The sequence below is a fragment of the Rhinatrema bivittatum genome, chromosome 6 (genome assembly GCF_901001135.1).
Source record: "Rhinatrema bivittatum chromosome 6, aRhiBiv1.1, whole genome shotgun sequence".
Taxonomy (NCBI): Eukaryota; Metazoa; Chordata; class Amphibia; order Gymnophiona; family Rhinatrematidae; genus Rhinatrema; species Rhinatrema bivittatum.
The window spans coordinates 63,350,512-63,367,247 of record NC_042620.1 but is presented as its reverse complement, the minus strand read 5'-3'; the positions used below and the strand labels follow the sequence as shown (position 1 = coordinate 63,367,247).

General features: G+C 46.6%; 1 protein-coding gene across 1 annotated transcript in view; it reads right to left on the bottom strand.

The window, feature by feature from the left end:
- ARHGAP15 (Rho GTPase activating protein 15) overlaps window positions 1–16,736 on the bottom strand; it is a 1,536,288-nt gene that overhangs the window by 699,205 nt on the left and 820,347 nt on the right. The window contains exon 10 of the mRNA XM_029605409.1: window positions 8,586–8,711. Within this exon, the coding sequence (XP_029461269.1) occupies window positions 8,586–8,711 (126 nt within the window). The remainder of the gene's footprint in view (window positions 1–8,585; window positions 8,712–16,736) is intronic.

Genomic DNA, 16,736 nt, shown 5'->3' with positions numbered 1-16,736 from the left:
TTGTAGAGAGTGGGGATAACCTGCCTTTGAAATGTAGTCCTGGATGGAACTTTGTATTTGGGGGCTAACAAATACAGTGGATGCTTAAAGTCCAGGTTCTCCACTACTTGCAAGGGCTGGTCATCATTACCTTATGCTCTTCATTATTATTTTCAATGCTGCCTGCCTCTTTTCCCTGGACAGTGATTTGGAACACCATCCCATTTCCTCTATGGTGCATTGCTACTACAGACACATGGCAGGGGGCTGCTGGCTTGCCACCTGACTGGTGGAAGGGGCCATAGGATCATATTGGGTAAATGTTCTCTCTTTTTCAGACCCTTTTCTCTGGCTTTTGCTTTGAGTGGCAGAAGAGGTCTCCTTGCTAGTACTGCCACCCTCTCTAGATGCCAGGGCTTGCAGGTAATGTTTCTGCAGGTGATCCTACATTCCAGCATTAGTAAAATGCCCCAGTATCTTCCCTGTATTGATGGTTTTACTACAGTGAATGGACTGAAAAAAGTGGGCCCTACCTCAATTTATAGTGAATTCAGGTCAGGTATGTCTTATGTAATCTTTTCTATCTGTCCTTGGGAGCATTTGCTGGCATTAGAGTTGTGATTGAGGATGTACCGTGAGGAAAAAGACAAGGGGGATCACTCACACTTTCTACCTGCACTACTTGATCTTCCTGGGGGATGCTCTTAATACCATCAGTATCATATATCTCCCCCATTGCCTCACTGGAGGATAAGATTCTACTGACAAAACTTCTCAAATTTTCTTCAGTTACTAGTTCTTCATTTTCTGATTCATGAAATCCCAGACAAGATTGTTCCTTAGAATCATCTGTTGAAATAGTACCTCCAATGCCTCAGAAGTTATAACTATAGAGGAAAGTGCTGCTGGTTTTAGTTGTTCCACTTCTTCTGCCCATGTCCATGCACCTACCCTGCTAATACCAGCCTCAAATGGCTCTCCAGCCATTTCCCCATGCTCTAAAGCAAGTGGGAGAGGAATAAGCAGCTGTGGTATGCTCTTTACATTTCAATTTCCTCTAGCTTGAGCTGACTTCCACTGCTAGCATTCTCTGGATAGAAATGTCTCTTGTATGTTTAGGGGCTGGAATAACTTTTTTCTCACAGCTATTAGTACCTTCTACAGGTTGGGATAGCTCTGCAGCAAATCCTCTACCTTTGCCATTCCGTCCTCTAACCTTTCCTTGCAGTGACATGATGGAATTTGAAGTGCCTACAGGGTGGTTTTGATATCACAAAATAATTTATTGATACTGTTTCAATACTCACTGTACCACTCTAATGTGTGCAAAAATGTCTGTCACACATGTTAATGTTCTGGCCGCGAGCGCCGCAACCAGACCCTTACCTCCATGTTCTTGGACATGTTCCCGATTTTGTTGGCCTAGTTCACGGCCTGTTCGGTGGCGTCCCTGCGAGGGCCACGCTGCCGGGAAGCCTCCCATGGACGCCCTGCCTCTAGGCGAGCGCGCGCGCCACTTGGGCGCTTTTCTAGGCCTTTTCCCGCCAGTGGTGACTCCGCCCAGTTCCTGACGTCAGACGCCACAGCCTTGATAAGCCGGCTGCGGACACTCAGTCTTTGCCTTGCAACGGGTTTACCTTCCGGTTCCCTGTTGCTCCGTGCCCTGGAGTGAGCTGCCTTGGTACTCGCTCCGTTCCTGCTTGCCTGCTACAGTACTTGCTTGGTTCCTGCTTGCCAGCTCCAGTACCTGCTTGGTTCCTGCTTGCCTGCTACAGTTCCTGCCTGGTTCCAGTACCCGAGTCTTGCTACAGTTCCTGCCTGGTTCCAGTACCCGAGTCTTGCTACAGTTCCTGCCTTGTTCCAGTTCCCGAGTCTTGCTACAGTTCCTGCCTGGTTCTAGTATCCGAGTCTTGCTACAGTTCCTGTCTACTGTTCTAGTCTGGTTCCAGTTCTCGGTCCTGATCATCAACCCGCCTAAGTCCCAGCGGCCAGGCCCCAATGGGCTCCTCCTGGGGGGGCTTCGGCTTCCAAGGGTGAATCCACCTAAGTCCCAGCAGCTGGGCTCCTATGGGCGCCTCCCGGGGGAGCACCAGCTTCCAGGGTGAGGAACACCTCTACGTCCTGCCTGAACATCTGCCTCCTGGCCTGCGGTGTACCAGACACATTGAATACCTTTCCCAGTCTCTTGCAAGTTGGCCCAAGGGTCCACTAAATTAAGACTCCATAACAGATTGCAAGGCCATGGACTCGGCGGATGCGCCTGTCCCCCTGGACCTGCCAGGGTTGGCCCAGCAGCTGCAGTATCAACAACAGTACCTCGAGGTCCTTACTGGTTCGGTAGGGGAATTATCTGCCTGATTGGATGCCAGGGCCCTGTCCGCCTCAGAACCAGCACCCGAGGATCAAGAATCTTCGGTGACTCAGCTGCCGGCACCCTCTCATTACACTGGAGATTTAAGGACCTGCCGCGGCTTTCTGAACCAATGTTTCATACGGTTCTCCCTGTTGCCTCGGCAGTTCCCCTCGGATGAGGTGAAAGTAGCCTATATCCTGTCCCTGCTTGATGGGAAAGCCTTAATATGGGCCTCTTCCCTTTGGGAACACAATGATTCCTCGCTAATGGACTTACAACAGTTCATCTCAAACTTCCGACAGGCTTTTGATGAACCAGCCCGAGTAGCTACGGCTACATCTGAACTGCTGCAGCTCCGTCAGGGGGCTCGCTCCTTGGCAGATTATGCTATGGAATTCCGGACTTTAGCCCATGAAGTAGGTTGGCAAGATGGTAGTCTTAAGGCCATCTTCTTGGAGGGCCTTTCCGGACACATAAAGGATGAGATTCCTGCCCGAGATCTGCCGGAGGACCTCAATGCCTTGATAGAGATGGCTGCCCGCATTGACCGCCGCCTACAACAACGGGCCAAGGAGCAGCACTCCTCCCGCCACAGACCTGCTTCTGTGTCAGCGAGATCCATGTCTTCTCCTAAGACTTCTCGTTCAGATGCTCCCACCTGCACACCCATGCAGCTGAAATGGGCCCCGCTCTCTTCAGAAGAGAGGCAACATCGCCGTTCGTTGAAATTGTGCTTGTATTGTGGCCAGAAGGGCCATTTCTTGGCATGCTGCCAGAAGCGTGCGGAAAACGCCAAAGCCTAGGAGGTCGGGAGGAGCTCCTCCTAGGCTGTGTTACAGCTCCTCAATGTACCATGCCTGTTACCCTGGAATACCTTGGAGGATCCATTGAGACGATCGCGTTCCTGGATTCTGGAGCTGGGGGTAATTTCATCCTGCAGGACTTAGTCTCCCAGTTGCGAATCCCTACGCATAGATGGGAGGTCCCGTTACGAATTACCTCCATCCAGGGGACGCTCCTTCCAGGACCTATCGTGATGTCCATGGCACCCATTACTGTCAGCACCAGGGTGATCCATTTGGAGGAGATAGCCTTCCAAGTATTGGATAAGGCTGTCCACCCTGTGGTGCTAGGGTTGCCGTGGTTACAGAAGCACTCGCCCATGATTCAGTGGGATACTCCACAGATTGTCAAGTGGAGCCCTTTCTGTCTAGCCAACTGTATGAAAGTGCCTAAGGCTCCCGGACTTCCGTTGATGCACTCTGCCCTAGGTCCTCCTGCACCTTATGAGGACTTTACGGATGTTTTTTCCAAGACCAAGGCTGAGATCCTTCCACAGCATCGCCCGTATGACTGCGCTATAGACCTGCTACCTGGAACTATGCCCCCCCGAGGAAGGGTATATCCCTTATCATTACCTGAAACCCGGGCCATGTCTGAGTATATTTCAGAGAATCTGGCCAAGGGGTTTATTCGCCCATCCAAGTCGCCTGCAGGGGCAGGCTTCTTCTTTGTCAGCAAGAAGGATGTCTCGCTGAGACCGTGTATAGACTATCGAGGCCTAAATTCTATTACCAAGTGGGATCGTTACCTGCTCCTGCTAATCCCGGAGCTCCTCGATAGGCTCCAGGGAGCGAAGATTTTCACAAAGTTGGACTTACGAGGTGCTTACAACTTAGTCAGAATTCGTCCTGGAGACGAGTGGAAAACCACTTTTAATACCAGAGATGGGCGTTACGAATATCTTGTGATACCTTTTGGCTTATGTAATGCTCCAGCGGTGTTCCAGCACCTTATGAATGAGGTGTTATGGGACCTTCTGAACACCTGCATAATCGTCTACCTCGACGATGTGCTAGTCTACTCCCAGGAGCTGTCTTCACACCATCAGCATGTCCGTCAAGTGCTCCAAATACTTAGGGAGCATAGTCTGTACGCGAAACTTGAAAAATGTAGTTTCGAGAAGACGTCCCTGCCGTTCCTGGGCTACATAATCTCTGCAACAGGCTTCCAAATGGATCCTGAGAAAGTGGCAGCAATTAAGAATTGGCCCTGGCCGAGATGTCTCAAAGCGTTGCAACACTTCCTCGGCTTTTGCAATTTCTACCGTCACTTTATTCCTAATTACTCCCGTATTGTGGCCCCATTGGCTGCCCTCACCCGAAAGGGGGCCAACATGGTGGATTGGCCTGTTCCCGCCTGCCAAGCCTTCGAGGCCCTCAAAGAAGCGTTCTTGTTGGACACCTGCCTTCGTCATCCTGACCCCAGCCGGCCCTTTGTGGTGGTAGTCGATGCCTTCAATGTGGCCGTGAGGGCCATGCTGATCCAGTACTCTGATTCTGGACAATTGCTACCCTGTTTCATATTTCTCGAAGAAATTCTCGCCGGCAGAAAGCAACTACTGTGTTGGTGATAAAGAGTTACTAGCCGTGAAACTTGCCCTGGAGGAATGGAGACAGTGGTTGGAGGGGGCCAACCATCCGGTTACAATTTATACCGACCACAAAAACTTAGCATTCTTGAAGCAAGCACAACGCCTGAACCCAAGGCAAGCCTGATGGTCTCTGTTTTTTGATCGGTTTAACTTTATTCTACACTATGGACCCGGCTCTAAGAATGTTCGAGCCGACGCGCTCTTGCACTCCTCTGAGGTTGAAGAGACTTCTGACACTCCCCAGTACATCTTGAATCCTGTGAAAGTGAGCCTCACAGCAACTTTGGTGTCCTCCCAAGGAAAGACCGTCGTTCCACGTCGCTCCCGAAGAGCAGTCCTCACTTGGGCCCATGACTCCCTCACTGGGGGCCATTCTGGCTGTAAAGGGACCTTAGACCTGTTGAACAGTTTCTACTGGTGGCCGACGGTGAGACAGGATGTCCAAGCCTTTGTGGGCTCTTGCCGTACCTGCGCAGTTCAGAAGCTGCTCATCGGGAGGCCCAGGGGCCTGTTACAACCATTACCCATCCCGGTGGAGCCTTGGACACACATCTCCACCAACTTTGTCGTGGACTTTCCCATCTCAGGATGTAATTCGGTCATTTGGGTGACCGTAGAACGATTCTCCAAGATGGCACACTTTGTCCCCTTGCCAAAGTTGCCTTCTGCACCTGACTTAGCCAATCTCTTTGCTCAGCATATCTTTAGACTTCACGGTCTCCCGCAGGATATAGTCTCAGATTGAGGACCACAGTTTACTGCTCGATATTGGAAAGCACTTTGCAAACGCTTCAGTGTGCAACTTAGTCTTTAATCTGCGTTCCATCCCCAGAGTAATGGGCAAATGGAACGGACTAAAGGAACCTTAAAAACCTTTCTCCGTTCGTTCGTGAATGAACGACAAGGTAATTGGGCCAAGTTATATGAGAACTCCGCCCACGTGAGTAATAATCATACGCATGACGCTACTGGAAGTTCACCTTTCCTCGTTGTGTATGGGAAGCAACTTCGACCGCCCTTGCCTTCGCCTGAACCTAGTGCACTCCCGGCAGTGCAACTTTCAGCCCACCAGCTTCTTTCCTTATGGACCTCTATCCAGGGAAAGCTCTGTAAAGCCGCCCAGTCCGCCAAGAAGTGGGCGGATAGGCATCATCAGCCAGCGCCTATCTTCCTCCCAGGAGACCGCGTCTGGCTTAGCACTAAAAATCTATAGCTACGAATCCCGTCTCGAAGACTAGCCCCGAGATTCTGTGGGCCTTTCCGAGTCGCCGAACGAGTGGGAGCAGTCTCGTACCGACTACACCTACCCTCCTCCATGCGCATACATGACGTTTTCCATGTGTCATTGCTGAAGCCTCTTGTTTTGTCTAGATACCACTCTCGGACTCCTGAACCATCGGATCCTTCAGTACCGGACGATATGAAGAAAATAAATATTTGAATATTACAAAATATGATCAAATGGTTTAACAGGAAAGTTTTTTTTAACTTGTGATTGAATTGTTGAATTTTATTCAAGCGTCAGCAGTTTAGGATTCATTCTGAGGTCCTTTCCTCCTCCCAGCTCAGGTGTGAAATAATTTTTAAAACAGGGGACGCTTGAAGATTTATCTTCTTTCTTTGAGTGATTACATTTCATATAAATAGAAAAAAATCACCTCATAAAATTCAATGTTATTGTAGATAAACTGCTTACTGCATTATCATTCAATATATAACAGTGAACAGTGTTTGACTGATACTCAAACAATTTATGGTACCATCCTGGTTACAGTTGTTTGTCTTAGATATTATAATTAACTGACCACTGACCAACTAAATTTAGAAATCACAGTTCCACAAAAACATGGTTTTAGAAAAAAAAAATTAAGAAAAATTGTTGTTGCATATAAAAATTAGTTATCAAAATAATTAACAAATTTCATAATCGCCATTCCACACAAAAGAGAATTTTTTATATATGTACTAAACTGGCCCAAAATGTTGCACTTGATAGTAATCCCGATCTGTAAAATGTCAAACTGAGTTTGTGTTGGTAAATCTTATGAAAAACAACTTATCTGGATATCAAGATAAGTTGATATTTACCATGAGATTTAATAGTAGACCACAACAGAGTTTGGGTGAGTCCTTGGGGGTGTCAAGAGGGAGAGTGGTAGCTTTTCTGGTGGGGGGCTTTATATTTAAATAAATGGAAAGGGTTGGGGGTGTTTTTGTTTTTTTTTAAGGTACGTTGTTTTAACCCACCCTCCAAAACAAATGATAGGACAAACCAAACACAATTTCATGGATTTTCTTTCTTTTTTTTTTAATGCAATGAAATTGAAAATATCATCTTTCTTTCCTATTTTACTGCAAATGAATTATCACCCCTAGTTATTATCACAATTGCTGTGCTGTTTTGTGTTATGTGCTGTTCTCTTCTACTTATTTTGCAGGTCCTGGAAAAGAAAGACTGCTAAGACCATTGAAGATCCCAGAAATAACACCTTCCAAGGTCCTTTAAGAAGACCATTTAAAACTCCTGCATTGCAGAGCAGAGCCATAAAGATCTAAAAGTCTTGCACAGAGCTGACCAACTAAATTTTAATTATGGTTTTCATCACTGGACAAATACTTACTGATATATTGGGAAGTTTTCCATGCACCTTAACTTTACTGTTTCTATTTGAAAAATAAGACAATTTGATTCAGTATTGTAATTTTTTTTAATATATGACCTAGGCCTAGATTTATCAAAATGCTATAAACATAGTGGAAATAGCGCCCCCTTTTTTATCATGGGTGCTATTTTTTGCTTCATGCACCGCAGGTTGCATTACCAGGTAAAAGGTGAGAAAGAGAAAGAACGAGAACAATATGTCACTCTACTAGTTATACCATTGAAAGAGGGAGCACTTTAAACTCAGAATGGGGTTTGGGTGGTCAGGTAGGTTTCGGGGGGTTTACATACACTGTAGGAGGAACAAACAGCAAAGCTGACATCACTGAAGATTTTCTGCTGTTTGAATCGATGAAAGTTACAAGAGGAATTTATTTGTACAATGCACTCTCTACTTAGCTTGATGCACTCTCTACCTAACTTGTGTGTATGTGGTTGAAGTTATCCAGATAAAATGGAGGTGTGCAGAGTGGTGGGAATCCACAGTTTGTCTGACTATGTTCTGAACTTAGCTGGACAAACTCTCTGAATATTGACCTCAATATTTCTGTCTTTAGTAATCATTTTGAACTAAGCTGTAAGATGCTAATAAGTATAATTGTAAAGAGTCTATCATCCTACAAACAAAAATGCTCTCCTGTCATACATGTCAAGTAAAAGAAACTCAGGAAAAGTAGATTATGTTCAGTTTATCCCTATAGTGCAAAGTCTGATGGGGCAAAACCTTTTATAACAAAAGATGCATTGACTCTGCTTCCAAAAATATGCGAAGATCTTCAATATATGCAGAGAAGCAGTTTTAAGTATGGATGTATGTTGATGGAGGGGGAGGAAAGGGAAGAGGAGAGAAAGGGATCAGGGCAATGGCTGGACATCTCAGGGCTGAGCACAAGTATTGCTTTCAGAGCCCCCTTTCTTTTTTGAGCTTACATTCTTACAGATTCACAAGCTTACAGAAAAAGGCAATGGGGACTCCTCCTCCCCAATTAGGATCCCAGGTGGTCAGCAGGTTTGCCCTCACCTTGCAATGGCCTTGTGTGGGATATCATTTAGGCTTCATTGGAGCCAGGTATGACTGTACCTTTCAGCATCTAAATCACAGAAAACAGGTTTCTATTTTGTTTCATGAATGGAAAACTATGAAAATTAGTGCTCACCTTTAATGAGTCCTTTTTCTTGCAGTGTTTTCAGTGAAGGTCTGCGGGAAATGAACTTCTTCAGTCTGCTTTTAACTCGTTTTCTGTCCCAGGAGGTGTCAGAGGCACTGTAGTTCAGCTTAAAAACTGAAGAGAAAGCAAAAGAAAAATCACTGCTAAAGCCATTTTCTTAAAATAGTATCTGCTTCATTATCATTTAACAAGCAATTGTTGGATAGGGCTCCTTTTTATTTTACAGTTATTACTTTATGTAAAAATTAATGATATGCCCTGGCTGTATGCAAACTACCTGGTTTCATAGTGGACCCACTGAGCAATATTTTTTGTTTCTTGAACATGATTAAAAATTTAGAAGGCAATGTCTGCCAGCTACAGAATGCATTTACATAGTCTCCTTCATGCAATGTTCACGATTTTTGTATGCCATATGGTTTTATGTGCATTTGATTTATCAATTTGAAAAAAGTACACAGTTTTACAGTTTTTAATTAATTTGTTTTATTATTATATTATTATATTATATTCAGACAATTGCAGGAGAGGCTTACAGAGCCTCTATATTATTAACGCTAATATATATATATATATATATATATATATATATATATATATATATATATATATGAACTGGACACCGATGGTTCTCCTCCCACCCCCACATTACTAGCTAGATGCCCCAACACCACACACAAGGAAAACATGACCATAACTTGGATGAAATGGCCACAGCCATTTATTAAAGGATCCTAATAGGGGAACCTAATTTAGGCGCCAAGTCCTGTCACCACTGCCTACTCTCAACCACCAGGCAGGTGCCAATAGTACCAATTCTTTCTGCCCAAGCGCTTCCTGCGAACCCCAACAGGCATCGTGACCGCCTTCACCCGAGAGGTCCTGAACAGGTCGCCATGCAGCAGGCCCCATTGGAGCCCCTCCCATCAGAACCAAACCAGCGGGCATACGGTTATTAGTGGCAGCTATACATCTATGCTGGGAGGGCCGCCCATTAACCGGGCAGCCCAGACACCCATGGTTCTCCTCCCACCCCCACCTTCTCTGCTAGATGCCCCAACACTACACACAGAAGGAAAGCATGGCACATAACTTGGATGAAATGGCTGCTGCTTTTTATTAGAGAACCCTAACAGGGGAGTCTAATTTAGGTGCTGAGTCCTGTCACCACTTCCTACTCTCAACCACCAAGCAGGTGCAGAAAGCTCCAATTCTCTCTGCCCAAGCAGAACTGAGGGATCTCGCTCCATGCGAGCCCCAACAGGCATCGTGACCACCTTCACCAGAGAGGTCCCAGGCAGGCCACCATAAAGCAGGCCTCACCGGAACCCCCTCCCAGACGTGTCCAGCTCCCAACCTATCAAGGGCCAATCTCTGGGCCTGACATTCACCATCCATGGCCAAACATTGTGAGGTGGCCCCAAGACCCCTCTCTTCTTTACTGGCACCTCCCTGATCCCTTCTATTACCTGCCATGTTTCAATAGCCTCTCCTGGACTCAGTCACTGCTGCCACAGGAATCTCTTCTTGGGTGGGCCAGGAAACACCTTTTCTATCCACACATGATGAGCTCCCCTATACAAAATGGCTACAGCTCAATCATCCAAACAAATGGACCTCTGACTAGCCTGTAAAAACAGATCATTTCCCATATTTGACAAATGCACTCCATCTGGAGCATGCAATTCTGCACAGTGCACATCCACCCATTCATGCCTCATATGATAACTAGAGATGTGAATCGTGTCCTCGATCGTCTTAACGATCGATTTCGGCTGGGAGGGGGAGGGAATCCTATTGTTGCAGTTTGGGTGTGTAAAGTATCGTGAAAATCGTTAAAATCATGAGCCGGCACACTAAAACCCACCCCCAACCCTTTAAATTAAATCCCCCACCCTCCCGAACCCCCCCCCCCCCCAAATGCTTTAAATTACCTGGGGATCCAGCGGCGGTCCGGAACGGCGGCGGTCTTATTTCTTGCTCTACTTAATTTTTTCCCTAATATATTTCATTAGCTTAGCTCCAGCTGAGTTTGCCCAAAGGTGGCTAACTGCACTGTTTGTGTAAGACAGGTTTATCCAACTCCCGTGTCCCGCTTCTCTTAAGGAAATCAAAGCTGCATCTGTGCTTTAAATTACCTGGGGATCCAGCGACGGTCTGAAACGGCGGCGGTCCAGAACAGCCTCCTGCAATTGAATCGTGTTGCCTTCAGCCAGCGCCATTTTCCAAAATGGCGGCGCAAAATGGCAGCGGCCATAGACCAACACGATTCAACTGCAGGAGGTCATTCCGGACCCCGGTGGACTTTTGGCAAGTCTTGTGGGGGTCAGGAGGCCCCCCCAAGCTGGCCAAAAGTTCCTGGGGGTCCAGCGGGGGTCCGGGAGCGATTTCCTGCCGCGAATCGTTTTCCGTATGGAAAATGGCGCCAGCAGGAGATCGACTGCAGGAGGTCGTTCAGCGGCGGTCCGGAACCCCCGCTGAATGATCTCCTGCAGTCTATCTCCTGCCGGCGCCATTTTCCGTACGGAAAACGATTTGCGGCAGGAAATCGCTCCCGGACCCCCGCTGGACCCCCAGGAACGTTTGGCCAGCTTGGGGGGGCCTCCTGACCCCCACAAGACTTGCCAAAAGTCCAGCGGGTGTCCGGAACGACCTCCTGCAGTCAAATCGTGTTGGTCTATGGCCGCTGCCATTTTGCGCCGCCATTTTGGAAAATGGCACTGGCTGAAGACAACACGATTCAATTGAGGGGGCCATTCCGGACCGCCGCCGTTCCGGACCGCCGCTGGATCCCCAGGTAATTTAAAGCATTTGGGGGGGGTTTCGGGAGGGTGGGGGATTTAATTTAAAGGGTCGGGGTGGGTTTTAGGGGGTTTTAGTGTGCCGGTTTTCCTGCCCTCCCCCTTCCCCCGATTTACGATTTTTTGACGATAAATCGGGGGAATTGGTATTGTATCGTGGCCCTAACGATTTTTGATGATTTAAAATATATTGGACGATATTTTAAATCGTCAAAAAATGATTCACATCCCTAATGATAACTGCCCATGTGCTGTAGAGCCTTGGCTACTTGCCGATTGAGCTTGGCATGGTATTTTCTCCATTATCCAATGCTCAACATTTGCTGCCAAGGTATGATTTTGGATCAACAGATTTTGGAGGATGGCCATGATGAGGCAATGAGGCTCAAATTGTCCCTGATTGCATTCAGCAGAATGAGGCCTGCACCACTCTCCAAATCATTACCTCCAAGGTGGATAAGGAGGTCTGGCAGTACAGTACCCATGCCTACCGACTGCAACAGGGGCCAAAGTTGTGCCAATGCATGCCTCCTTGACTTGACAGCCCAGCCTTATTCTAACAATCCAAGGTCATGCTCAAATTTCCAGCTCATGTCTCTTTTAAGGGCATGCATGATCAATGAGTGGCTGATGATCCATGTGGAACGATTATGGACAGCAACTACAAGTGAGATAAAACTTAAGGTTTGGTATGCAACCTGCCCGGTGCCAGTGCAGGGGAACCGTTGTCATGCCTAATGAATGATGCAAAAGCTCTGGACCTCCATTGTCCCATCTGCTGTATGACAGCCTGTGGGAGGCCGGTGGTGGAGGCACAGGAAGCGGCTCCAATGCGAAATGAGTGAGTGCCAAAATATTCACTCTGCAGTCTGGCTTTCACCAAAGTCTTCTTGAAAACTATCGAGTACTGGTACCTGCTTAATGGGGATTTATCCCGATGAAGCAAGAGCAAACCAACCCCTTTTGGGTGTAAGTTTAAGTATAGAGTCACAGCCACAACAGGACATGTCACTAAGCCTCTAACTGCTGTCTTGTGATAACCTGACCATGTGCCCACTGATTAGTCTTAGACTGTCTCAATCACAGAGATAGAGTGTCATTCGAGATGCTGACATTCTCCCACAATAAGCCCCGTTGCTACGATGCGTTCCATGTTGGTGCCATAAATTCGCTAACACGCAAAACCCCAAAGAATGCTAGCCCAATGGCCACCCAGAATAGCCTGGTCTTGAACTTGTTGGCTGCCACTAAGGGCAGAATATGCCAAAGCAGCAACAGGAGGTTGTGAGTCAATGGTCTTCAAGTGTCATGTCTTGGCAAGGTCTCCCTGGCCCAGCCCAGCACTATCCTTTTTATAGTGAAATACTGTTCTGCACAGCCCATTTCCATCTTTGAGAAAAATGCTAGGGCTGCTAGGTGTGAACGAATCATGTTCCTGGACAATCCCTGCTGTTCGGCATGTATTGTGTAGCTAATCAAGATATCTTCTGGAATACGGTGCCCAGATCAGTTGTTCGCAACAAGGAACACCTTCATTTTGATGTATTTGCAGATGTAGGCATTCCATGTGCGCATGTGCTGTCTGGTTCCAAAGAACCGTAGCTGTTCTGGGACCTTTCTGCTGACTAACTCCACTCGCAGTGTCAGCTTCCTTAATAGGGACCAGTTGCAACAAGAGAGAATCCGCTATCCCATTGCACATTCCAGGAACATGCTTTGCTTATGCCACAATATTCATGCACAAGCAGCATAAAACAAATTCCCTCAGCAACTCTGACACCAGGAGGCACTTGGAAATCTGCTTGTTTATTGATTGGACTACCACTGTGTTATCACATCATAGCACCACCTGTTGACAACTGAGTGCCTCGCCCCAAATGTGTACAGTGACTACGATGGGAAAAAGTTCTAGAAATGTGATGTTCTTGGTTAGGCCGCCTGCTGTCCAGTGGTCTAGCCAATGTGCTGTGCACCAAGATCCCCCAAAATAAAATAGACTCAAAACTGATACCTTCTGAAGCATCAGAGTACAGCTGAAGGTCATTGTTGCTGACCGGCCTGAAGCCACGATGAGACACCATTAAAGTCTTTGAGAAATTTCAACCACAATGCTGTCTTCCCTAATTGGCCTGCGATGGTGATTGCAAACAAACTGACAGTGGACTGAATTAAATAGCGCAGGAATATCATGCCCACAGGAATAACTCAGACAGCAAAGGCCAAGCTACCTACAAGGAACCTTATGTGCCTCAGTGTGACTTTCCTGCTGTGCATGGTGATTGACATCAGATTGCTCTGCAGCAGATATGTTTAAGAATACATAATTAATCAAACTATCTTCTAACTTCTTTTTCCTTGCTCTTTTCATTGTAAAGTTGAGATTGTTGTTATTGCTAGCAAGTTTGCTGTGCTGTAAGCTGTAGTTGTGGGAGGTTGAATTAAGCTATACAAAAAAAAAAATATATATAAGCTTTTATTTAGATACTGTTCTTTCCCTGCTGTCTTTTCTCTGGATTACTGCTTGAATTTAGTGTTTGCTGGCTAAGTGGAAAGACATTTGCTATCTAATATTTTAAATCAAAATCTATGATTCACTGAGGTGTTCTAAAAACTGGTTTCATCTAGTTAATTGTGGGAGGGATGAGCTACAGCTACCTGTTTGGGGACAGAATTCCTAAGCACATGTTGTCCTGTATGCAAGACTGACCAGAGACATTTTACAAGAGCTCTGCATCAGATAAGGAAGCCATTATTCTAATTTCCAAGTCTGTTATTGAATTGAAAAACTCAGAATACTTGTTCTACTAGAAACTAGGGGTGCTTTTGAAAGTAATTTGAAACCAAAGTGTCTACTGTTAGATACTGCGGAATCTAATAGAAGTAGAGTGATGTGGATGCCCTGCAAGCGGCTCTGTTCAACGAAATGGTAATGGAACCCATGAGGGAGGGAGCTATTCTCAACTTAGTGCTCACATACATGGATAGTGTTATGATCCCCAGCTGCAGCCGCCTGCGGCCGGGTTCCCTTACCTATACCGGGAGGCTTCCAAGACCGGCTCTTCCCCGTTGCCGCTCGCTGCGGCCAACGCCGACCACCACTGTTGCAGCCTGCCCTCGCGGCTCGGCATGCTGCCACCCCAGGCTCTGTGCTCATCTCCCTATGTGTGCGTGCCATTGCTCCCAATTTAAAGGGCCCATAGTGGGAAAGTTCCCCACAGCCCATGAAGATGATGTCATGCAGGGTGGGTATATATACACAGCCCTGACTCCAGCACTTCGCCTCAGCAACGGGTCCTGCTCTGCTTCAGAGTGCGAGTTCTGTATTGTCTCCTGATGCTGAATTCCAGCCTTGACTCCTGATCCTACGTTCCAGCCTTGATTCCTGATCCTGCATTCCTGCTTTCCTCCTTGCCTCCTGTTCCATGCCCTCCTGCTTCTCACCCCTCTGGACTGACCTCCTGGTTTTGAACCCACCTGGTAACCCAACTCTGCCTTATCTCTGCCTGCCTGACCTCCACCTGGTAATCTGACTCTGCTTGACCTCTGCCTGCCCTGACCTCCAGCCTGTTTCTCCGTCTTCACCTGTTCACTGCCTATCCTGACCTCTAGCCTGTTCCTAGATCCATCTGTCTGCCACCTGCCTCGACTTCTGCCTGCCTGATGCTGCTTCAGCCTCCTCCTCTGGATCCATGCCTTGAAAGATCCCTGCCTATGTCCTGCTGGCCCCAGCACCCAAGGGCTCAACCTGTGGGGAAAGAGGGCTGGTATAAGAGAAGCTCCAGTTGGGTCTTTTCTGCCTGCACCACCTCCCGATGACAAGGACCAACAGGGATCCCCTCCTGGTGGTAGCACCAACCTTACCTTGGCTCAAGTGTCCACATCCTTAACAGATAGCATCTCAAATGTCCGGGTGGGGGCCCACCTTAGCACCAGTGATCATCAAATGGTGTGGTTTGATATTGCAATTAGTATATGGAGAAGTTACATGAAGACCCTAGTTTTGAACTTCAAAAATATGGACTTTGCTGAAATTGGAAAATTCCTGGAGATGGAACTTGAAGACTGGTAGAAAATGAAATAGGTGGAACAACTGTGGTCCAAACTAAAAGGAGCGATCACAAAGGCAACCAAACTTTACCTTAGAAAAATAAAGAAAAGCAAGAGAAATAGGAAACTGATCTGGTATTCAAAGGAGGTGGCTGATAAAATAAAAATAAAAAGAACAGTGTTCAAGAAATATAAAGGATCCCAAAAAGAGGAGCATGGAAATATTTCTTCATGGAGAGGGTGGTGGATGCCTGGAATGCTCTGCTGGAGGAGATGGTGAAGAAAAAAATGATGCAAGATTTCAAAAGTGCATGGGTTAAACACTATGGATCCCTAAAGGCAAGGGGGAGGGGAATTATGTAAGGCATGGGGGTATCTTGCTGGTGTGGTGGATCCTACCCTTAACAAATAAGCTGTCACATGGGGTAACTTGCTGGCATGGCGGATATTACTTTTAACAAATAGCCTTCAAAATGTGATGCAATTCCATCATTGCTCACTGCTTCAACTGCAGGGGGAAAAGAGGAATTGGATTCAGACAACAACCAACAAAAAGATTGAACTGTATGGTCTGAGAAAACATAACTATGGGGGTAACTTGCACGGTGGGGGTAACGTGCTTGATGTGGCAGTTACTACCCTTAATCTAAAGCCTGAAACTACACTTCTGATGTGACTCCATTATGCATTGCTCTCTGATTCAATGGCAGGGGCGGAAGGAAATTGGACTCAAACAGTAACCAACAAGAGCCCTGACCTTGGCAGTCTGAGTAACTAAGTATGGGAAACTGATAACTATGGGAGCTTGTTGGGCAGACTGGATGGATCATAGGGTCCTTTTCTGCCATTACTTTAAATGCTTCTATGTTTTTATGGTCATTTTCACTAACGTGTTGGCTAGGAGTCTGGATTCCATTAACATGGAATCAAGCTCGATCCCCAAGAAAGTAAGAATGGTTGTCAGACCTTGAGACTTATCCTCTGCCAAAGGAATGCCAAACTTGTGCACCAACTTGTGAAAAGTTGGTGCAAGTTTTTGCACCAACTTGTGAAAAGTTGGTGCAAAAAACTTAACACATACTCCCCCTTCCTATGAACAGGGAAACCATCTAAGTAATGAACTAGTGATCCTAGTCCAGAGGCCTCCTCTGTTGCCCAATGTAGGAAGGTACTGAATATCTCAAAGTAGGCGCAAGAAATTGAGCATCCCATTGACAGACATGTGACATAATAGAAAGCCCCCTCGAAATGGAATCAGAATAGTGGAAAACTGCTTGGGTATACTAGTAAA